The sequence below is a fragment of the Triturus cristatus genome, chromosome 5_2, assembly GCF_964204655.1.
Source record: "Triturus cristatus chromosome 5_2, aTriCri1.1, whole genome shotgun sequence".
NCBI lineage: Eukaryota > Metazoa > Chordata > Amphibia > Caudata > Salamandridae > Triturus > Triturus cristatus.
The window spans coordinates 18333437-18358034 of NC_140588.1; the positions used below are offsets into that span (position 1 = coordinate 18333437).

Below are 24598 nucleotides of genomic sequence, written 5' to 3' on the forward strand. Positions count from 1 at the left end.
GAGGAAAAGAGAGGAAAGGCAGAGAATAGCCCTCCAGAATGATCTGCAAGACACACTTGTTATGCATCTCCAGTGGGGGAGGTGATGACGAATCCTCCCGCCAACTGGGGTAGTGTAGTCTTGCAGACTGATGACTTCTGGCTTCCATTTCTGGATCGGTATGCACTGCGTCCACGCACGGCTTGGGCAGTCTGTGCAGGACGGTGGCTGGGATAGAGCTGATGCGGCTAGAAACCCCTTCCACTGCCACAAAAAGGGGTGAGAGGACTGGTCGCGATGAGATAAGGAGAGACCCTAGCTGGACGTAGCCCGAGAGTCGTTGAACCTGACCAGGGCTGAGTCTACCTTTTCCCCAAAAAGACGGGTTCCATCAAAGGGCATGTCGTTCAGATTGGCTTGGACATGGCCTGAGAAGCTAGTTGTCCTAAGCCAGGTGTGGCGCCTTAAGGCCACGGTCATTGAAATTGACCTGCCCAGCGAATCTATGGTATCGAAGCCACACCGTATGGTTAATTTTGCTTCATCTCTCCCATTCTTGACTGCTGGGGAGAGCACAGCCCGGGCCTCCTCCGGGACTTGTGGCAGCACTTTTGCAAGGGAATAGGAGAAACGGACCAATTTGCATGCAGTATTCACCGACCAGGCTGGAAGAAGAAAACTAATTTTTCCAAATGAGTCCAGCCTCTTGAAATACCTATCCGGAGGGGCGGAAGGGAATGTGCCCTGGGACGTAGAGGCCTGCACCACAAAACTTTCAGGGGTGGGATGTTGGCTGAGGAACTTTGGCTCGCCCGGTGCTAGGTGATGGTGGCGTGCAATCGTCCTATTCACAGGGGCCCCAGTGCTAGGTCCAGGTTGAAGCATTTCGGTCAGGAGATTAGTCCTGACCTTCACTGAGGGCAGTTCTAGTCCAATGTCCTCAGCTGCCTCCTTTACCACCATGACATAGGATGCCCCCTCCTCCGTAGCCACTGTTGGCGGAGAAAGCATTCCAGTATCTGGAGAAGTGTCCAGTCCACTGGCCTCTGCAAGTTCCCCATACCAGTCCAAATGCTCCACAGGGTCATCCTGATGTTCCAGAGGGTCCATAGACATCTACCATTCCTCTACTGAGCCTAGCACATCTTCAAAGTGCCCAGGCGACAACATAGAACCTCTGGGTTCAATCGGCGTCAAATGACGTTCCTGCTCCGTGTCATCAGAGATGATGATGGGGTTGGTGCTGCCGATGGGCACCGACGCAGGCACCGACTATAGGTCTGCCACCAGAGGAGGTTGCGTTGGCACGACCGGCGTTAACCCAGAACCGGGATCAGATCTATGAGGCCTCACTGGAGCAGATTGCGTCAACCCGATGGGGCCCTTTCCAACTCCACGGGGCCCGAGGGTTCACCAGCGGGGTCGGCCCACTCAAATGCACAGCACATGGCCTTGTAAAATTCTTTAATTTGAGAGGGGGTCGCTCAGGCTCCCGGAAATGGAGAGAGGTGCGAAGTAGTCCCAGGCTCCCGCTCCGCGAAACCGTGCCTAGAGCGTCGGTGCTCCTTACCTCTCTTGTAGACAGATGACGTGAAGATGAAGTCCACGTGGACTACTTCTTCTTATGCCTCTTCCCGGAGGGTCCCGAAGACCTCGAGTGGGAAGAGGAGGACTTAGGCTATGGGAACGGTCCCGCGACCTCCTCTTCTTTGATTGGGATCGGGACCTTCGCGGAGTCTCGCTCGATGGTGTCGACTGCTGGGCCGCGAGGAGCTTCATCGCCCGCTCCCTCAAGGCCTTCGGAGCCATGGCCCGGCAGACTGAGCAAGACTTTGAGTCGTGGTCATGCTCGAGACACAAGAGACAGATGAGGTGGGGATCGATGACCGACATCATGCAGTGGCAGGCATCGTACGGCTTGAAACCAGTCTTCCTCGAAGACATTCCTCGCACACAAAGTGGATTTTTTTTCGAATTCGACAAAAGTCGAGAAGAAATCTGCCAATAAGCAACAGAGGGGTAACTCTTCCTGGATCAGCGCTTTACTGGCAGGGAAAGAAAAGAACTGACGTCCACGCGCCTGGGTGGCGCCTATATAGGCACCGCAACGTCATAACCGACGCTACAGACGTCACACGGGTCCGAATGGAGCCACCTGATGATCAAGTTACTTACTTTCGGTAATGATATATCTGTAAGAGACATATATTAGTTATAGATTCCTTACCTTAGAATTACCCCCAGGCGTCAGACTGGATCCGGAGATTTTTTTCTTCAGCAATACCCCTGCGCGTCGGTAGGTGGCGTCGGTCAACTCTGCGTTTGTCGTTGACGTCGTGATCGCCGGAATGACGTCGCAGTATCTACTTAGACGCCGTCCCTGCGCGCGAACGTCGGTTCTTTCTTTTTCCGTGCCAGCCAGCGCAGATCTGGAGAGAGCGGTACCCTTAGTCATTATTTGACTAGTGTTTTTCGACTTTTGGCAACATCTTTTTCGAGTTATTCGACTCCCGGTGCATGCAGGGATGTCACATCGGCGGACTGGCTTCAAGCCTTGAGACTCTTGTCACAAGCTGATGTCAGTTACGGATCCGCACCTCGTATATACATTAGGTAAGTTAAGACAAGATTCAAGTCCCACTGGGGCATTTCTAAAGGAATAGGAGGAAAGAGGTGAGTAATGCACTTAAGAAATCTATTTGCAATAGTGGACTGGAAAAGAGAAGGCTGCTCGGGAAGGCGGAGAATGGCCGAAATGGCCGAAAGATAGCCTTTTGGGGTGCCCACAGCAGAGCCCTGCTGGGCCAAAGAAAGAATTGTAGGAAGCTGGCTCTGTAAATACTACACCAAAGTGACGTATAATGTGCACAAAGTCCAGGGGAACCCCAAAGGTAGGCAGAGGTAAACTTAGATAGCACCTCACTCTCTATTTGTGGTAGTGTGGTTGAGCAGTAAGGCTTTATCAGAGGACAGTGTTAAGCATTTGTTGTACACACTCAGTCAGCAAATTAATTCACACACTTAAAGACTGAACTTCAGACCAATTGTTTTTGTATAAAAATATTCTTAGTTATTTTATTTCCTAGAACCAAGCAAGCCTGGCACAGGTAAGTGATACGTATTTTGCAGTAAATATACAGTTTGGATTGCAATTGTAAATGTACTTTGATTTGATCACAGTAATGTTACTGATAATGCAATGTTTTTCAGAATACAGTACATATACTTTGTATCGGATTTTGAGTATTAGGCAAGTTACTTTTGAGATTACTTTTCTTACACAGTGTAGTATACCTGGATACTACACTGGGACATTTGCTGTAAACAGATAAGTAAAATCGTTTTTGATAGTTAGTACAATTTTAAAGAATTTCTTTAGATTTTCAAACTCCACACTTAGAAACTTTGCCCAGAAAAACAGTCAATGTTATAGTTGAGGTTCTGGGGTTAGACTCAGGGGTCCCCCAGGGTCAGGGATGCACTCTTGTTACACCCTCTGCGGCACTAGGGTGGCTGGGTGCGGAGGCCAAATGTTATCAAATGGGGGATAGCGGGCCTCTGGGTGGTGGCTGCTGATGAGCAGGTCACTTGGTTGTGGGAGCAAAGCTCCTGGACTTTAGCTCAGGGCAAATGGGGGTTTAGGCCAGCCAAAAAGATGCACCCTCAGCGGCACTGGGGCAGGTAGGTGCAGAGTGCTGTTTCGACGTCGGGCGCCCTGTTGTTTGCAAAGGGGAACCTCGAGTTTACAAAGGCACTGCAGGCTTGGGGACGAAGGTCATCTGGGTGTGACCACCACTTCGAGAGGTAAGTTGGGGGTTGGTTAGGCACCATCAGTTGGGCCACCCAAGGCCGTGGGGCGTCAAGTGCAGGGGTGCCTTTTGGGGTCAGATCTCCTTACAGGCTCCTGGTCGCGGTTGGCGGGATCTTCCAGATTTAGGCTGCAGGCGTCGGCTGGAGGTTTGAGGCAGGTCAGGGGTCGTGGGATCTCGGGTTAGGATCGCCGGAGAGACCTCCTCGTGGTGTTTGCCCACTTGAGCTCAAGCCGTGGACGGCGGGTGCAACGTGGTGCACAGTTGCGGTGTCAGAGGTTGGAGATGAACAAATCCGGTGTTCACGGGAGAGACAGTCTTTGTGGTTTAAGGCAGGCAGGTACTCCGGGGTTTTCGAGGTTGGTGGATGCAGGTCACACTGGGGTTTCGCAGGAGCAGGTTCGAGGTAGAGACAGGCTGGTAGGGCTGGGGAAAGTCAGTGGGTGCCTTCTTCTTGTTAGCTTCGGCACAGCTGTTTGGTCCTTCTTCTTTTCTGTTATGTTATAGGGAATTTATTAAGCGCACGTTCACCAACGGTTTCTTGGCGCTAAGAGAAACATGAGGCGGCAGAGGGAAAGAGGGCTAGTTGTCATAGGCCTGAGAAAACAGCCAAGTCTTCAGTAGTTTCCTGAATGAGGCATAGGTGGTGGTTGTAAGTAAGTAAGTAAGTAAATATACTTTATTCGAATTCAAAATTCATGAAGTCATAAAAGCAGCAGGTTCATTACAAAGGCAAGTATAAAAATTTTAAAATGCATACGAAATTACTCTAAAAATTGATTAAACTTTTCCTTTTCCTTATAATACTTTTTAAAAAAACCCAGCATAGTTGACACACAATATTCATCGTTTAAAGAGACTAAAAACAATAAAGCTGGGCGACATTGTCTCCATGAACCATGTTTTTTTAAAAGTGGCTTAATCCATCTTGATCTTTCTAACGAATAAAATTTACAAAAACAGATTACGTGCAAAGTGGATTGAGTGGACAAATTATCGCACGGGCAATTACAGAGATGTCTAGCCCAGTCATTTGCTGTGGGAAAAGTGACTAAACGAAAGAAAACATCAAACCTAAGTCTAGTTAGTAAGTAACGGTCAAAACCCTCCTGACACCATATTAAATAAGGCTGGATGGTATAAGAGACTAGTGTAAGTTGATGTTGCAGTACAAGTTTCTTGTTTAGTTCTACACCAAGTCTAAGAGATTCTACATGATGCCAACACAACTCCTTCAAGGCCTTGCCAGTAATCCTACACATTGACTCAGGCTGATGGTAAAACTCAGGTCTACCAAGGTCCCTGGTGAAATTGCATATATACTTCAACCAGGGTATCCTGGAAGCCCTATCCAGCCCCATACATTCCTTAATGATATTTCTGTTTAACAATAGGGCCGGCGAGTTCCATACTTTATACCAGAGCAGAACTGGTTGTATACTAATCAAGTCACTCACGTGACGCACTCCCAACTCTGCATGACAATTAAAAACAGGGGAGCTGGTTGGGGTTACCAGGATAAATCTAAGAAATGCGTTCTCTACCTTTTGTATTGAGGACGAATTTTGAATCCCCCAAATTCCTGCCCCATATGTGGCTGTACTGATACACTTCGCCTGGTAAATTTTTAACAAAATCGTCGGTGGTCTCTTCGCCATCTTTTTTGAAAAAGACATGAGTGCAGCAGTGGCTTTCTTGAATATCAAGGTCCTATTTCTAATAGCAGGCCCCCAGGACCCTGTTTCTTCAAGGACTATGCCCAGGTATGAAAAGGTTTTAGTCGAGGCAAGTTTCTCCTTCCCAACATACAAACGACACTCTTTATTCTTGGATCTACCACAGGTCATTACAAACGTTTTGGATACATTAAGTTTTAACCCCCTGTTATCCATAAAATTTAAATATGTATCCAGAGCAGTTTGTAGACCTCTTTGAGTCCGGGACATGATCACCACGCCGTCTGCATATAACAGGGACGCAATTTGATGCTGGTTAACCTGAGGAGAATCACGTACCACAGCAACTAACTCTTTTTCTAAATCATTAGTATACAAGTTGAACAGAAATGGGGCAAGTACGCACCCTTGCCTCACTCCCCGCTTTACGTAAAAAGGCTTGGTGCATTCACCTTTGGTACCGTATCTAACTTTCGCCCTGGCCCCGACATATAGTTGCCTTAAAAAGGAAATAAGCACTTCATCCACCTTTAAATCACTCAGGATCTGCCACAAACTATTGTGAACAACACAATCGAAGGCAGCGCTTAGGTCGACAAATACTGCAAAAAGTTTGCCTTCTTTAGCCTGGGTGTATTTTCCTGAAAGTAACGTGAAATTAAGGACCTGTTCCAAGGTGCCGCAGCCCTCACGAAACCCGTATTGTACCGGGGATAGGATGTTGGCTTCTGCTGCCCATTGTTGAAGACGATTCAAGATGACTCGCCCGGAAACTTTCATAAATGAATCCAGTAGGGATATGGGACGATAACAAGAGGGTTTATCCCGGTCCCCTTTTTTAAATATGGGTATAGTTATAGAGTCTGCCCAGGTGTCAATAAAGCCCAACGCACAGCTAGCGTCCAGTACGCGCGTGAGTAGGGGCGACCAGAGTTCAGGCTGATATTTATATAAATCTATAGGGACGCCGTCTGCACCAGGCGCTTTATTACCCCTGCTCTAGGTGATTGCGTCAGAAATTTCTGTTAATGTGACAGCTAGCTCAATCGGGGCAAAATTATCCTCCTTTTGTCCCTGGGTAGCACTCCCCTTCTCTGCCAATTTATCTTTCCCTCCTGGGTTATAAACCTCGGCAAAAAAATCTATCCACAAATCCTCTGTAATAGCCGTATCCATTCTAACCACATCCCCCGAGTTAAAAAATGGAGCCTTAACAGCTAACCAAAAGGCAGAGCAATCCCTATCTAAAGACGCATTATACAGACTTACCCATGCATCATTCTTAATTACGCGTTTACGTGACTTTCTGGCCAGATTAAATTCATGCCTAAAATGCCTGATATCTATTTGATTTCTCGTTTTTTTTCTTAAAGCATTCTTTAAGTGTGTATAGGCCTTGGTGCAAGCTGAGTCCAACCACCCTTTGCTGCTTGGTTTCCCATCTTTAATTGGACGTTGTAGGTCCTCTTTAATGATCTTTGTAATATTTGCAAAAGAGTTCAGGACGTCTGTATGTGATACTACATCCTGAAGGCATATGTTGATAGAAGTTAACGCCTGTTTAATAATGTTTCTATTAGTAACCGCTGGATTGCTCTGTGACCATCTGAGAGCATACCCGTTCAAACTACTTAGGGTACAATTAGTTGTCCAGGCCAACTTCTCAACCAGGGTGCAATCTATTTTAAAAGGAAGCTGAATGCAAAAACTAAGAGGGAGATGGTCACTCACCCCAATTATGTGTGTGACGAAATCTGTTAACCAGCATGAGTGAGAGTTGGTGATGGTGATATAGTCAATCAACGTACTAAATCCTCTCGTTGGACTGAACTCCGCCGGGGGCCTGCAGAGCAGGTTGACAAAGCCCAGATCGAATGAGGCCATCAGATCATTAAATGAATCGCCCCCGCTATTATGGGCAAAGTGGGGAAGATTTTCAGATCTATATTTTTCCTGGTCGCCACAACCACTCTGGTATTGTTTACAAAGGTAGTGGTTGAAATCGCCTCCCCAGATAATAATTGTGTCCCTTGAAGATTTATCTACTAGGGCCCCTAATTCCTTAATAAGGGTATTTATCGTATAATTGACTAGCCCCTTCTCAATGCCATTATACATATTAATGATAATAACCTCCACCTTAGGGGTCACTCGAATTAGGATAATTTGATAGTGGCTACAAGAGGCCACCATTCTCAGTGATAATATCTCCAGCAAATTAGATATATAAATAGTCAGGCCACCTTTACACCTCCCGGAGTTAGAGGGACTAGCTGGTTGATGATAAGTTCTATACCCAATGATATGGATGGCATCAAGAGACCAAGTCTCTTGCAAGCATAGTATGTCTATGTCCTTGATAAAATCAATCCAGATAGGATTGTTTATCTTGGAGCGGAGGCCTGCTACGTTCCAAAAAGCAATCCTGGTCCCTTTCTTGGCATGGACCCCGGGAAGTTCAGGCAAATGTGTTGCCTTCAATTGATCACCTATACTAACTACTTCTGTTTTTTCTGTCAAATCGGAAGTGATGGCAACGTCAATAGTTGGGCGTCAGTCAACTCCTTCAAGTCCGCTCAAAACTGAGAAGCGATTGACTCCTACGCAACTTTGATATTGCCGATCGTTCCCTCTCCACGGCTTGTTGGGGAACGTTTTTCTAGGATATTCCCAACCCGAGCTTAATGGAATGCGATAATTCTTCCTGCCCCCGTAGTAAATAGCCCTACTTGGGTTTGGTCTATTCAACTCCCTATAGAAATAATCAAGTGGGAGGATCTCAATGCCCTTTGATTGTGGCTTGGCGTTAAATATAGACTCATCTATGATACGTCTAACCGGAGTGGGACTACTGAAATTAAGTATGATACAGTCCCCAACTCTATTCTTCCTAGTTCTGCCGATCCAGGACACTCTACGCACCATAATAATATCTTTCCAAATGTTGTTCCCCTCCGATGTGTTCTTAGTGATCCAATGGAGCGCTTTGTTTTTTAATTGCCCAAAATCCTCTCTTATACCCTTATTCAATAGAGGGACATTTGCAAGCACTACTACTAAGGGTGAACACGCAAGTGGGAGATTGATGACTGGTAAGGGGACCCGCTCATCCTGGCCAACTGGCACTGTCTCCCGCAAAAGATTATCACTAGTTTGTGGTGATGTAACTGTAAGTGATGTGGTTGCAACAGTTTTAGATACAGAAGCTTTCGAAGGTAAGGTGTTAGTGCTTTTTCCACAAGTGGGGGCTACTTCAGCAAGGATGGCTGCGCCTTGAGGGTCTAAGTTGTTGCTAGGCCTTATCCCGGTACTATTGATCAGCTTGGGTAGAGCCAAGGTATCCAGCCTGCGTGAATTGTCATTAGCTAATTCCCCCAGGGCGTCTAACTTCCCATTGATGATTCTCAATCTCTCGATTATGGGTAGAGAAAAGGAACGCAGTAGATGAGTTAAATTTGAAAATGATATCACTGCTTCGTCATCCTTCCGGTTAGGTCAGGCTCCATTGGGTAAATCGGAAGACTGAGAATCCGGGACCATCGCATCTTGAATGATCCTCTTGGATATTTTAATGGATTTCTTGGGGAACGATGCACTTGGGATACCAGACAACTTTAACACTTTAGATTTTCTACCTGCTTGACAGCCCCCGCCCCTCTTCCTTTTACCTTTCAAGGTAGTACATGATGGGGCCGGCTCAGTATTGGCTACAAGATCAACAAAATCTACAGGCTGAAGACTTTTCCTAGCCTCGATCGGCTAAAAACCCTCAGACGAGGCAATACTACACAGTGAATTATTCATGTTGGACACCACTTCTTCCCCAAGCAAGTAATCACAATGCAAATCTTGTTTATCCAATTCAATAGGGCAACCTGGGAGTAGAGTATTCGGGTCTGCTTTAGCCGGTGACACTACGTTGATTAAGTCCCCTAAGGAGGAGCGTCTCACGTTCAGAAGTTCCAGTGACAGGCGTTTTTCAGTCAGGGCTATCTCCCTGCCCACGGCATTCGCTGCTCTCTGAAAGAAATCGTCAAGGGTGCCGGTGAGTCTTCCACCAGCGGCTGCCGGTGTAAGGCGGCGCTTCCCCTCTTTATCAGTAATGAGTGTCATAATTAAACTCACGTGCTAACAATTGGTAGGTCTTACCGTCGGGGAGAGGACCTTAGAGGAATGGCCCAGCCCAGCCACAACCAGCCTCGGACGGCCGTAGACGACACGCCCTTTGCCCGGGCTTAGCCCGGCGCGCGCGTCCCGCGCAGCGGGAGGCGCGAGGCGCTGAAGTAGGTGCTGGGGTCAAGGGGGCGGGGCCTCCGCTGCTCACGCTGCTGCCGCCGTCACTCCTGATGTCTCCCGGTCACGGTAAGGCTCCAAACAGAGGTTAGATCCCCCAAGGCGAAGCGTCTCCCGCGCAGCGGGAGGCGCTCAAGTAGGTGCAGGGGTCAAGGGGGCGGGGCCTCCGCTGCTCACGCTGCTGCCGCCGTCACTCCTGATGTCTCCCGGTCACGGTAAGGCTCCAAACAGAGGTTAGATCCCCCAAGGCGAAGCGATCTAGTAGATCGGACATTTTGATCATCGATAAGGTAGTACCGTGGTTATTTGTGCTGTACGAACCGGTCACCCTGACATGCCGTCCAATTTCCGGAGAACAAACGGTCACTTCCGCCCTGGCCAGGCACCTGAATGAGGCATAGGTGGTGGTTGTCCTTATCTCCAGTGGGAGTGAGTTCCAGAACTGCGGGGCCAGTACTCCAAAACGAGCACCGCCCAATTTTTTGCGTTTAAAGGTGGGGGTGACTAGCAAATTCAGGTGAATAGATCGAAGGAAGCGGTTGGGGACATAACGTATGATTTTAGATGAGATGAAGGCTGGACAGTTCCCGTACAGGGATTTGAAGATAGTGCATCCCAATTTGAAAAGACCCCGTTTAGCCACTGGCAGCCAGTGAAGGTCCTTCATTAGAGGCTGAATACGGTGCCATCTGGGCAGATGAAAAATCAGTCTGGCAGCCTGGTTCTGGACAAGTTGGAGGCGTCTAAGCTGGTATGGCGGGATGCCTACATAGAGGCAGTTGGAATAGTCAAGTTGGGAAATGACCAGGGCTAAGATTACTAAGGTCAAGGCTTCCTGAGACAGGAATCTGCAAATTTTCTTGATTCGGCGCAGTTGGAAGAAGCCGGCAGAGACCACTGAACTGATCTGGGCCTTCATCGAGAGGTCGTTGCTGACCAGTATTCCAAGGCTCTTGGCAGAGCTGGCCGGGGTAGGGGGGTTGCCTAAGGAGGATGGCCAAAAGTTGGAGTTCCATGGGTTAGCAGGTCCGCCCGTGAGGATTAATTCCGTTTTGCCAGGATTGAGTTTCAGCTGGTTTCCATTCATCCATTCGCTAATGAAGGTCATGGTGTCTTGGAAATGAGTTAGCGAGGAGGGGAGGAGACTAATATTGAAAACCAGCTGGAGATCATCCGCATAATTGTAAGTTACGACTTCCCTGTGCCGAAGAGATGAAATTAATGGAAGGAGGTAGAGATTAAAAAGAAGCGGGGAGAGGGAAGAGTCCTGAGGAACTCCGCAAGAGAGTTTCATCTTCTTTGACGAGAGATTGGCGAGACGGACTGATTGAGATCTGTTGCTGAGAAAGGAGGAGAGCCAATCCAGAGCCCGACCCTGGATCCCGGCGTTGTTGACACGGTCCAGAAGGAGGTTATGGTCTGAGGAAGCAAGGTTCAGCGGTGCCCCTAAATACTAGATTTAGGGACATTACAAGAACAGCAGCTAGACCTACCAGCACACAATGAGGACTTAGAAAATAGATCCAGGAGGAATAACGTTAAGACTAGAGGTGTGCCATCTAAGGAGGAGGGCTCCAACATTGGTGAATATGTCACTGACCTCTTCAGACATGTTCTAGGCCTCGCCGACGACGCCACCTTTCAGCTTGACAGCGTCCGCCGAGTAGGGCCCGAGAGGTCTGGAAAAGGGCTCCCGGCGGACATCCTAGCATGTGTGCATGACTACCAGGTGAAGGAGGACATTCTTAAAAAAGCCAGAGCATTGCACTCAGTATACTTTAAGGGCAGGCCCCAACTGAAGTGCCCCCTAGCCCCACTGTCCAACACAGGGGCTCTTCACCCTGCTCCCGGCCACGCCAGTGCCGCTGATGGTGCAATTTGAGTGCCTACCTAGACCTTGGGGAACCTTGGTCCTAACCCCCCAAACTCCCACTCGTGAGTTGAATACTTACCTGTAAAACTGATAACCGTTTTTCTTCCATAGGAACCAGTATTACGAGTCTTCTGTTCCAAAAATATTTTGTTGAACTTCTGATTTGTATGGAGAAAAAGTAACTAAACTGTAAACCTTGTATTACTTACCTTGCATTGTGAGATCCCGGAGTGGTATCTAGGCATACCACCGAGTAGTCAATGTAATCTAAAAGTAATCCAAAAGGATTCCAAAAGTAATTACTGTTGAATTTAAACCAGTACAAACCTGTAACAACTGCAAATCAAAGTCTCAATTGCACTGCTCGAAATATTCTATGATGGAAAGTATATTTTACCTACCTGTTCCAAGGCCTGCCTGGTTCTAAAAAATAAAACATAAGTGTCTTTTTTATACTTACCTGCTTGGTCTGGATTCAGTCTCTGAATGTGTGCCATCAGAATTGAGTGAGGGAACACAGTAAATGCTCCTCCACCCAGAATTGGTTGGTGCGATCCAAGTAGAAGGAAAGTGCACGTTTGGATCCAGACGGTGGAGCCTCTCTTCCCCTTTTGAAGGATGCAGAGGCAGAAAGAAGGTGGGCAAAGTGATGGTTTGGTCAATGCGGAAGAAGTAACCACCTTGGGAAGAAAGGAAGGGCTAGTTCTTGTCTGGATGAACAGCCAGAAAGGGAGGCTTGAATGAAAGAGCTTGTAGCTCACTCACCCTGCGTGCAGAGGTGATGGCCACCAGAAATGCAGTCAAAGTTAGAAGCCTGAGAGGACAGTTATGTAGCAGCTCAAAGGGAGCACACATAAGATAATCAAGAACCAAGTTCAAGTCCCACTGGCGCATTACGAAGGGAACATAAGAAAAAAGATGATAAAAGCCCTTAAGGAAACTATTTACAACAGGGGACTTGAAAAGAGAAGGCTGATCAGGAAGCCTAAGGAAGGCTGAAATGGCAGAGAGGTAGCCCTTTAGAGTGCCCAGAGCAGAGCCCTGCTGGGCTAAAGAAAGGAGGAACAAGAGAACCTCAGAAAGAGGGGGGGAAGGGGATCCACAGCCTTTGCTGTGCACCATGCCACAAATTTGTTCCATCGGCAGGCGTATACCTTCTTAGTGGAGAGACGCCTGTCTGCCAAGATAACACTGCAGACTTCGGGAGGTAGGTCAAATGACGTCAACTGCCACTGCTCAATCTCCACGCAAGGAGGTGGAGGCTAGACAGGTTTGGGTGGAGGACAGTCCCCTGCTGCTGCGACAGAAGATTCTCCCAAAGAGGTAGTTTGATCGGAGGATCGATGGCCATGTGTAGCAGCTCATGATACCAGACTCTTCGTGCCCAATTTGGAGCCACAAGAATGACTTGGGCCAGGTCGCACGAAAAGCGTCGCCTAGCGAGAGCTGCCTTGGAAATTCCAACGTGCAGAATTGCTGACATTGCGCGTTCTATTAAGTGGCTAATAGATCTAACCAAGGCTCTCCCCACTTTCGAAAGAGACCTTGGAGCACCTCCGAGTGAAGACGCCATTCGTGACCCATCATGCACCTGCAGCTGAGTTTGTCCACCCTGGCGTTCAGGGAACCTGCCATGTGTTGACCCACCAGGGATATGCCCTGACGTTCCAGCCATGTCCAGATACAGAGGGCCTCCTAACACAGAGTCCACGACCCCATCCCGCCTTGTTTGTTGCCGTACCACATGGCGGTGGTGGTGTCCATGAACACCTGCACTACTCTTCCCCGGACAGAAAGAAGGAATGCTTTGAGTGCAAGTCGAATTGCCCGAAGCTCAAGAAGGTTGATGTGGAGCCTGGACTCTGCCGGAGACCAGAGGCCTCTGATCTCCCCCATGTGGAAGCCCCATCCCAGAAGTGATGCATCGGTCACCACTGTGAACTCTGGTTGGGACAGGGAGAGGGCTCTTCTGTCGACCCAATACTGGTTCGTTAGCCACCACTGCAATTGCTGTGCAGTGCCCTCTGAGATATGGACGCAATCGGACAGGTTCCCCTGATGTTGTGCCCACTGTAACTTCAGATCCCACTGCAGAGCCTGCATATGCCATCTGGCATGGTCCACAAGCAGGATGCAGGAGGCCAACAGGCCCAGTTACCTAAGGGTCATCCTGACCGAAACCAGGGATAGAGGCTGAAAGATTGGAATCATAGCCTGAATATCCCGGACTCGCTGTTTGGGAGGATAGACCTGAAACAGCGTTGTGTCCAGAACCACTACGATGAAAAGGAGCTTCTGAGTGGGAGACAGGTGTGACTTCGGCACATTGATGGAGAACCCCAGCGAATGCAGGAGGTTGGCCTTAGTCTGGAGGTGAGAGACAACAGCCTCGGGTGAGCCCACCCTCAACAGTCAGTCGTCGAGATAGTGGGAGACTGGAACCCCTGATCTGCATAGATGAGCTGCGACCACTAGAAACACTTTCGTGAACACTCGAAGGGCGCAGGTAAGGCCAAAAGTAGCAGGGTAAATTGAAAGTGCTCGTGGCCTACCGTGAACCGCAGTTAACGCAGGTGGGCAGGCAGGACGGGGATGTGAAAGTAAGCGTCCTGCAAGTCCAACGCTACTATCCAGTCTCGAGGGCAGACAGGACCTGAGCTGGGTCAACATTTTGAACTTCTCCTTCCGGTGAAAGCGGTTGACGTCCCTGAGATCCAAGATAGGAAGCAGGCCTTTGTCCTTCTTGGGCACCAGAAAGCAGTGGGAATGGCAACCATGAACTACTTCTGGGACAGAACTCATTCGATGGCTCCCTTGTCCAAGAGTGCCGAAACATCCTGTTGGAGAAGGGCCGGATGATCCTCTGACATGCGAGGGTACTGGGGTGGCATGGCGGGAGGCGAGGGGTAGTCTCGAAGGGGAGAGAGTAACCCCTTTGGACTATTTGCAAAACCCACCTGTCTGACGTGATGTTGCGCCAGTGGGCGAGGTGATGGCGTATCCTGTCGCCCACTGGCGTTTGGTGGCCATGAAGAACAAGTTACTTACCTTCGGTAAGGATATATCTGTGAGAAACATTAGTTAGTTATAGAATCTTTACCTTAGAATTACCCCAGGCATCAGACTGGATCCGGAAATATTTTTCGTCAGCAGTACTTCTAGGCGTCAGAAGGTGGAGTCGGTCGGCTCTGTGTCCCTCGGCGTCCTGGTCGCCGGGGTGATGTCGCGGCAGCTACTTAGACGCCGCCCTCACGCGCTGACGTCAGTTCTGAACACGATTTTCAATGCCAGAAACGCAGAGCCATGCAAGACACTGGCCACTGGTGCACAAAACTAGGGCCCTGAAAGGATGTCCTTAACCCTAGAAATCAATTCGCAGAACTGGGAGGATGGGTTGGGCGGTAAGGAATCTATAACTAGCTAATGTTTCTCACAGATATATCGTTACCGAAGGTCAGTAACTTGTTCATCTGAAAGAACCACGTTAGTTATAGATTCCTTACCTTAGAATAGATACCCCAGCAATACCAACCCCGGAGGTGGGTCTGCAAACCAATATCACACCGGAAAGTCCTGGAGTACAGACTGGCCAAAGAAGCCGTCTCTCCGGACTTGACTGTCAAGGCAGTAGTGTTTGGTAAAGGTGCGCAACGAAGTCCAGGTAGCTGGAGGACAGGGTCAGCGTTGGCCGGGGACACAGCAGACGCCGGTTGCGGATGTGGTGCCGGTGGAAGTGGTGCCGGTGGAATCTGCGCCGGGGGAGGTGTCACACGGTCGACTAGCGCCGATTCGGATCCAGGCCTGGATCCAAGGGGACCCTGCGGTGCCGTGACCGGATCCACCAGTGTAGAAGGCCCAGGGACCCCAGCAGAGTCAGCGGGGCACGAAGGCGCGCCGGCGGAGCTGAGCTGCTCAAAGATGGCGTACATCGCTTTGTAAAATTGACAACACTGGGCAGGGGTTGCTCCGGGTCCTGGGAAAAGAGGGAAACCCGGAGTCGGCCCTTCGTGCTCCGCACGAGAAGCCGCGGGAGGGGCACAACCTGCATCCCTTGTCGCGTCAGCTGACTGATGGGGAGAAATCGAAGAGCAACAACGCTTCTTTGACTTCTTCTTGTGCTCCGACTTACTTGACCCCGAGTGCGAAGACTTGGATGAGGAGTGATGATGGCTTCCTCGACCTCCTACGCGACCGGGACTTTGACCCGCGCGGAGCCCACTGCCGGGCCTCGAGAAGCTTTCTGGACCGCTCCCGCAAAGACTTCGAATTCATGATCCGACAGTCAGAGCACAACTTGGAGTTGTGGTCGCGCTCCAGGCAGAAGAGGCATCCGCGGTGCAGATCCGTCACCGACATCAGTCGGCTACAGGAACCACAAGCCGGGCATCCCCCGTGCACCAGGAGTCGATGGACTCAAAATACGATGAAGTCAAGAAAAAGTAACGGATCTGCGCTAGCTGGCTTGGAAAATTAAAGAACCAACGTCAGCATCTATGTAGATACTGCGACGTCATCCCGGTGACCACGACACCAACGACGAACGCAGAGTCGACCAACGCTACCTTCCGACGTGCAGGAGTACTGCTGAAGAATTTTTTTCCTGGATCCAGTCTGACGCCTGGGGGTAATTCTAAGGTAAGGAATCTATAACTAACTGTTTCTTTCAGATAGAGTACACATACATGCACATATTCCATACGCTTAAGCACACAAACTAAACACAACACAGACCGATTACATAGCACCTAAATTACACAGCACACACCATACAGACATGCTACACAAAGTACACACTGCGTACATAGATACACGCTAAACAACTACACTTCAAACGCTTCTAGTAGGCACCCAGTGCACACTTAAAAAAAAAAAAAGACTGATATAATCGAGACAAACCCTTTGCACGCGGTACAATCGCAATCCAGAAGTGGCCCTTCCACCCAGAATAACTAATAAGTGACCGTTATTTTCTTTTTGGGGGAAAGGACGTTTCAGGCAGTGCAGAGCGCTACCCACCAGGGGGTACAGCAAACACCAAGCGAGGGGCTCCTCATCACGCCCCCAAGCTCTTCTAATGTCCTCGATCCCTCAGAGATAGCAACAATGGGCAACAAAAATGGTGGTTGGGAAGGACCCAAGCATGGTGTATCACCCAATGAGAAGCAGGCCTGGTGTACCGCAAGCTCCTACACAGAGGCAGATGTTTCGTTTCACCAACTGATGGCTTTTCGCCAATTTTCATTTCATGCATTTTATTGACCAACGATTCCATGTACATAGTGCAGTCTCGGCTGGACCAAGGCGACGCCCATATCTGGCAGCTCTGTTGAAACTTCTGCTCAGAGTACAATTCAGACAGGACTCAGGAGCTCAAAAACATACCCCTATCTGCCGCACACTGGCACTGAAGGACAGGAATGTCACCGGGAGGGCCACCGATCACAGGTTCGTGAGTATGTATGGCTTACACCAGGACGTATATACTGAGCCGCTCATATAACTATTTAATGCACCCAGGGTCAGCACCCTTATCTTTCGGTGGTCATCAGCCTCCTAATGACTGATGCCTCTTTGTCCAGTTTAAGGAAACTCCTTAAGACTTGGCTCACAGGGGCGTGCCTATCCATGGTGCAGCAGGTGCAATGCCACCGGGAACCAGGACCCTGAGGGGGGCCTCTGCAAACCAAATATGGATGTTTTTACTACCCGAATGTGGACTCAGGATGACATCTGCAGTATTTACATCTGCTCCGTCCCCACTGCGGGCACCCAGGAACTTTGAGATCCAGCCCATTAAAATACCTATAACAAGTTTGATTTCCACCAGGGTGTCTGGAATTAATTCTAACATTGTGCTTTAGGATAAAAATGTCACAACAAAAATTGTATTTTCTCAACATTAATAAACATTAATCAACAAAAACTCTGTGGCAAAACAAAGTAATAATGCATACATACCTAGTAAAGGGACAATTCCTACTGCGATAAGATATGGTACACATAGGGAAACCAACAGCACAGAGATGACTGGTGTTGCCAGTTTGCGAATTATAAAATGTAAGTCAATGTTACGGATTCCATTTGCATAAACCTACAAGTTAACCATACACCAATTAAAATCTGAAAAACGTAAGAGGAACACAAAAACCACAAAAATAAAAGACTTAACATCGTACAGTGATATAATATATATGTGAACAAATAAAAAATATAGTTAGATATTTTATATAGCACAGAGCTTACGCCAAAGCAGTTGAATGCTCTACTTACTCATCAATACACTGGACTCCTTCTTGACAAGAGCAGCTAATGTGCTCTCTAAAGAAATTGAGATTACGGAGCGCCGCCTCTCCTTACAAGTGGTAGGATTTTTCACTGTAACCCCTGACCTCTCAGGAGCGGGTACAATGGAAGAGCCATAGTACAGTTGCCAGTACGTCGGCTGTGACCAATAATTCTAAATCGTCTAGGGAGAAGGTAGTCATATAGTGGAACCCCCAGGCAAGAGGAAAAGGGGGCGGGCTAAAAAAGTTCCCATTACCAAACCTCTTAAAGCTCTCAAAAGTATCTCCTCGGAATTCACTTCGGGGGACACATTCAGATGCTGCACTCAGTCTACATCCATTACTTCCAAGAGATGACTCATGCCAAATATTGGAGTAGACCCTCAATACTCTCTTGCAACTGATTATGATCAGACTGTCCAAAATAGAGGAGAGTCTAAGGCTCCTCCTTAATACCAAACTGGGGTCTGAGAGATCTGGGAAGAGAAGGGCACATGAGGGAAATCTAAGCCATTCACAGCCACTGCCTGGGCGTTCCATACACATTACTGACTCAACACCATACTTACGGGATGAAACACACCCACCGCAAGCATTACCAAACAGGAGATTGCATGTTTCCTCAGATACCCAAAGTCAATATGTGATTGTGGGCACTAATAAGACCCTGATAATTCATCATAATTCATCCTACCCACCCGGAGAGGGTAGTCATCTGGGGAGAGAGGAAACTGTTAATAACTCTACTGGTATTAATGGAAGTGAAGCCAGTGGAGCTGTTCCTGTCCTAAACCATGGCCCTATGAATTCGCAGAGGACCTTGAACATGGTGAAAGATTAGAATTGCCACCGGCAGCTTGCCGTCTGGTTATCATTCAAGTCAACACCCCCAAACTGAAACCGATTAAGCAGGAATTCACAGGTCAATTGAAGGACAAGGTTTTACACTGGCTGTCTAAATTTTATATGGGTAAATCTAAGTTATATAATTACATTAATATGGCCAGATGAGTAAATTGGGTGGGTTGTGGCCCAAAATCAATTGGGGAGGACTGTATAGTCGTAAATTTTAATAGTCAATGACTAGTCAACCACTTATTGAATATATTGCCTAATAATCCACGGTATGACACTTAGATCTTCGCACGTCCATTGGACTTTTTCTACAAACCCCAAAGGTACACCAGGAGTTTTCAATCCAGGGCTATTCCCATTTTTTATCTCAATTCCCAGCATGTATTAGCAAGTCCATTCCCGCCCACTAGAAATAGATATGCACCATTGAGTGATCTTGAAGCGTGCGACTGACTCCCCAGTATCTCCAAATAAGCTCCAATGGTCCTAGAAGTTCACCCCCCACTTAGGAAGAAACTGTCATTCTGAAAGTAGACAAGGAAACTCTAAAAATAATCTCCTCGAACATAGCAGGCTACAATCAGAAGAAAATAACCATCATAGGATATCCTAGTTTGTCACAAGGGATAACCAATGTTTCCAAGAAAAATGGGAAACCGAACAGATTAATGTACAAGTTACTTACCTTCGGTAACAATATATCTGTAAGAAACATTAGTTAGTTATAGATTCCTTACCTTAGAATTACCCCCAGGCGTCAGACTGGATCCGGAAAGTTTTTTCGTCAGCAGTACCTCTGCGCGTTGGAAGGTGGCATCGTGGTCGCCGGGATGATGTCGCGGTAGCTACTTAGACGCCGCCTCGCGCGCGGACGTAAGTTCTGTACATGACTTTCCGCGCCAGAAACACAGAGCCATGCAAGACACTGACCACTGGTGCACAAAACTATGGCCCTGAAAGGATATCCTTAACCCTAGAAATCAGTTCGCAGAACGGGGAGGATGGGTTTCTTACAGATATATTGTTACTGAAGGGAAGTAACTTGTTCATCTGAAAGAAACACGTTAGTTATAGATTACCAACGCCGGTGGTGGGTCTGCGAACCAAGATCACACCAGAAAGTCCAGGAGAACACAACGGCCTAAGAAGCCATCTCTCATAACTTGCTTGTCCAGACAGAGTTTTGTAAACGTGTGCAGTGATGCCCACGTAGCTGCATGACAGATGTCATGTTGAGGAACTCCTCTTCCCAAGGCAGTAGTGGCTGCCGTCACCCTGGTGGAATGGGCGCGTAGCCCCACTGGAGGCTTCTTTTTAGCCACAAAATAGCATGCTTTGATACACAAAACGACCGATCAAGAAATGGATCGCTTGTGTACGGCCCAACCTTTCTTGGCACCCACGTAGCCAACAAAGAGTTGGTCATCCACCCGGAACTGATTAGTGCGATCCAGATAGAAAGAAAGCGTACGTTATGGGTCCAGATGGTGGAGCCTCTCTTCCTCTTTCAAAGGATGCGGAAAGAAGGTGGGCAAAGTGATAGTCTGCCCAATGTGGAAGGCAGTGACAACCTTGGGCAGGCAGGATGGACGAGTCCTATGGACAACTTTGTTCGGATGTACAGAGAGAAAACGAGGCTTAGATTAAAGCGCCTGGAGCTCACTCACTCGTCTGGCAGAGGTGATGGCCACCAGAAATGCAGTTTTGAGAGTCAAGAGCCTTAAAGGACAGTTGTAAAGCGGCTCAAAGGAAGTGCACATTAAATAAGCCAAATCCAGGTTCAAGTCCCACTGAGGCATAACGAAGGAAATAGGAGATAAGAGATGAGTTATGCCTGTCTGCCTTTCAAGAAGCGACTTACAACTGGGGAATTGAAAAGGGAAGGCTGATCTGGAAGCCAAAAGAAGGCAGAGATGGCCGAAAGAAAGCCCTTGATAGTACCCAGAGCAGAGCCCTGCTGGGATAGAGAAAGAAGAAACAAGAGAACCTCAGAAAGATGGGGAGAAAGGGGATCCACAGCCTTTGCTGTGCACCATGCCACAAACTTGTTCCACCGGCAGGCATATACCGTCTTGGTGGACGGACGCCTGGCTGCCAAGGTTACATCACAGACTTCAGGAGGCAGGTCGAAAGATGTCAACTGTCACCTCTCAATCTCTATGCAAGGAGGTGGAGGCTGGACAGATTCGGGTGGAGGACCATCCCCTGTTGCTGCGACAGAAGATCCTCCCGAAGAGGCAGTCTGATCGGAGGATCGATGGCCATGTTGAGCAGCTTGGGATACCAGACTCTTCGTGCCCAAACCAGAGCCACAAGAACGACTTGGGCCCGGTCGCGCCTGATCTTCTTCAGCACTCTGGGCAGAAGTGGTATAGGCGGAAAGGCGTACAACAGACCGCAACTCCACTCGCGATGAAAAGCATCACCTAGCAAGTGCCGCCTTGGAAATTCCAACGCGCAGAATTGCTGACATTGCACGTTCTCTTCGTGGCGAATAGATCTAACCAAGGCTCTACCCACTGTTGAAAGAGACCTTGCACATCCTCAGAGTGAAGACGCCATTCGTGATCCATCATGCACCTGTGGCTGAGTTTGTCCGCCCTGGCGTTCAGAAAACCTGCCAGGTGTTGAACCACCAGGCATATGCCCTGATGTTCCAGCCATGTCCAGAGGGCCTCTTGACATAGGGTCCACGACCCCACCCCGCCTTGTTTGTTGCAGTACCAAATGGCGGTGGTGTTGTCCGTGAACACCTGCACTACTCTTCCCCGGACAGAGGGAAGGAATGCTTTCAGTGCATATGAATCGCCCGGAGCTCCAGAAAGTTGATGTGGAGCCCGGACTCTGCCAGAGACCAGAGGCCTCTGATCTCGGCCTCTCCCATGTGGCAGCCCCATCCCAGAAGGGATGCGTCCGTCACCACTGTGTGGTCTGGTTGGGGAAAGGAGAGGGATCTGCCATTGACCCAATCCTGGTTTGTGAGCTACCACTGCAGTTGAGGTGAAGTGCCCTCCGAGATCTGGATAAAATCGGACAGATTGCCCTGATGCTGCGCCCACTGGAACTTCAGGTCCCACTGCAGAGCCCGCATACACCACCTTGCATGATCGACCAGCAGGGTGCAGGAGACCATGAGGCCCAGCAGCCTCAGAGTCATTCTGACCGAAACCCAGGATAGAGGCTGAAAGATCGGAATCATAGCCTGAATATCCCAGACTCGCTGTTCGGGAGGATAGACCCGAAACCGCGTCGTGTCCAGAACCGCTCCGATGAAGTGGAGCTTCTGAGAGGGAATCAGGTGGGACTTAGGCACATTGATGGAGAACCCCAGCAAATGCAGGAGGTCGGCCCTAGTCTGGAGGTGGGAGATGACTGCCTGGGGCGAGCCCGCCTTCAACAGCCAGTCATCAAGCTAGGGGAAGACTGGAACCCCTGATCTGCACAGATGAGCTGCGACCACCGCCATCACTTTCGAGAACACCCGAGGGGCGCTGGTAAGGCTAAAGGGGAGCACGGCAAACATTAAGTGCTCGTGGCCTACCGTGAACCGTAGGTAACGCCTGTGGGCCGGCAGGACAGGGATTTGAAAGTAAGCATCCTGCAAGTCTAACGCTATCAACCAGGCTCCAGGGTTGAGGGCAGTCAAGGCCTGAGCGAGCGTCAGCATCTTGAACTTCTTCCGGAGGAAGCGGTTGACGTCACTGAGATCCAAGATAGGACACAGGCTCTTGTCCTTCTTGGGTACCAGAAAGTAGTGGGAGTAACAACCACGACCTACTTCTGGGGCAGAAATGCGCTTGATGGCTCCCTTGGCCAAGAGTGCCGAAACGTCCGGTTGGAGAAGGACCAGATGATCCTACGACATGCGATGGTACTTGTGAGAAGTTGGCCTGATGTATGATGTCACTAGTTCTAGTGTACACATAACTTATATCAGTCCAAACAACCCTTATGGTGATTGGCTGTAAAGTCAACCTTATAGACCAGCTATCCTAGTGGTAGCATGGACAAGAGCAGTCTTAGGCTAAACTCTGAATGGCATGTGAAGCCAGCTGTGATACCATATATAATCCCTTGAATACCAAATGAAAGGACACCACAACAGATATATATATAAAATAAAGTGTATTTATTCTAGTCAAACCCTCAGCACTCTTTATGACATTCGAGGTAAGTACAACACAGTCTTATTCAAGCATACATTAAGTCACACAGGTAAGTAATACAGTTAGGCCCTAGGGGCCACGCAAACCATATACTAAAGAAGTGGTATAAGGGCCACTGTCACGGAAATAGGATAGGCCTAGGCCTAGGGAATCGCTGGGGCTACACTACACTAGCAACAGTTAGGAAGTGGGAGGCCCACGGGATTCAGGTGCAGAGTGGAAACACTCACGCGTAATGCGTATAGTCGATAGAAATAGTACAGTTTTGAATTAAGCAGTTTAAGGACACTTCTGAAGCAGCTAGAGAGTCGAGACTCGGAAACTAGACCCTAGGATAGTCACTACCCTTGTGAGCACCGAAGTACCCAAGTTACCTAGCACACGGGCTGCGGGTGCATAGGTGAGAACTTGCGTCGGGTTTCGTCGTGGACTTCTATGGATGCCTGAAGGAAAGTTGCTGACAGGCAGTCAGTGCAGAGTGTCCGGTGGATCCCAAGGCCGGGATCAAGAAGGAAGGGTACCTGCAAGCAGAAGGGACAGAGTCAGGGTCACTAGCCAGTGACCACGTGGAACCAGGAAGGAACCAGGCGATGTCGTGAAGATTGCAGGTGAAGGGTGAAGCTTGTCGCTGCAGCCACGGGTACCAGGAGACGTCAAGGACGACCAGGACCAGGAGGCGAGCTGTCCCACGAAGGCTCTTGCTGTCGGCGGCGTCGAAGTCGAACTAGGACTCACCAAGCCTTGGCAAGCGGAACCCACGAACAACGGAGGACTTGCTTCTGGTGCAGACCAGGAAGGTCTGGGGTGCTTCTCTTTTGCAAAGAAGCGGGAGCCAGTCTGGAGGAGCCAAACCAGCAGTGAAGAGTTCAAGGTGTGTCGTCACAGAGGCCGCTAGCCAACGGGCAAGCAACCGGACAGACGCGGCAAGCAGGAAAATGCAGAAGGGCCCCACGCAGGACTCGTGGAGTGTGGGGGGCTGATCTTCGGTGCAGATGGTGCTTGGGGTTGGGGCTTCTCAATCCCCGGTGCACAACTTCGAGGGTGCCTCAGAAGCTGCGCTGGAAGATACTCGCCACTTTTCCCAGGTAGCCGGTCCCACGTCTCTCGTCGCCTCCACGGATCTCAGCTCGGCTGTGGATGTGGATCAGGGTCGGAGAAGTCTGGAAGTCAAGGCTCTGGTGGGGCTCTGCAGTCGGTCCCTCGTAGAACTTCAGCAAAGCAAAGGGTAGTCTCTTGATGGTGCCTGTTTGCACAGGGTAGCCACTCCTTGGCCACAAGGGAGATTCTTCAGTCTTCTTCTTTCGTCGAATGTCCAGAGTTTCTGTTCAAGTTGCAGGTTCAGGATAATCCAATCTCCTGGGGCCCAGCTACCACTCTTATACTAATCTGGGGGGCTGGGTTGCCTGCTAGGTCACGCCTTATGGGTGGGACCTGGGAGGGGGGTGGTTACACCCCCTTCCCTTTGTCCAGTTTCGCGCCAGGACTGGGGCTGGTGTGCCCCAGCACCGGTTTGAACTGGACTATGCATGGGACACCTTGTGGGCCCCAGGCATGTCTCATTCCTTTCAGCCCTCCCTGCCCCAATACACTAAAGTCTGTCTGGGGAGGTGCTAGCACCTCCCCAAGCAGGAAACCTATTGTCCAAGCCTCCCTTGCCGGGATC

At 49.2% G+C, this 24598-nt stretch overlaps 1 protein-coding gene across 1 annotated transcript in view; it reads right to left on the reverse strand.

Moving 5' to 3' along the window:
- The window catches only part of MARCHF6 (membrane associated ring-CH-type finger 6), a 1340093-nt gene that overhangs the window by 119262 nt on the left and 1196233 nt on the right, over positions 1-24598 (reverse strand). The window contains exon 24 of the mRNA XM_085606770.1: positions 17589-17721. Coding sequence (XP_085462896.1) covers positions 17589-17721 — 133 coding nt within the window. The remainder of the gene's footprint in view (positions 1-17588; positions 17722-24598) is intronic.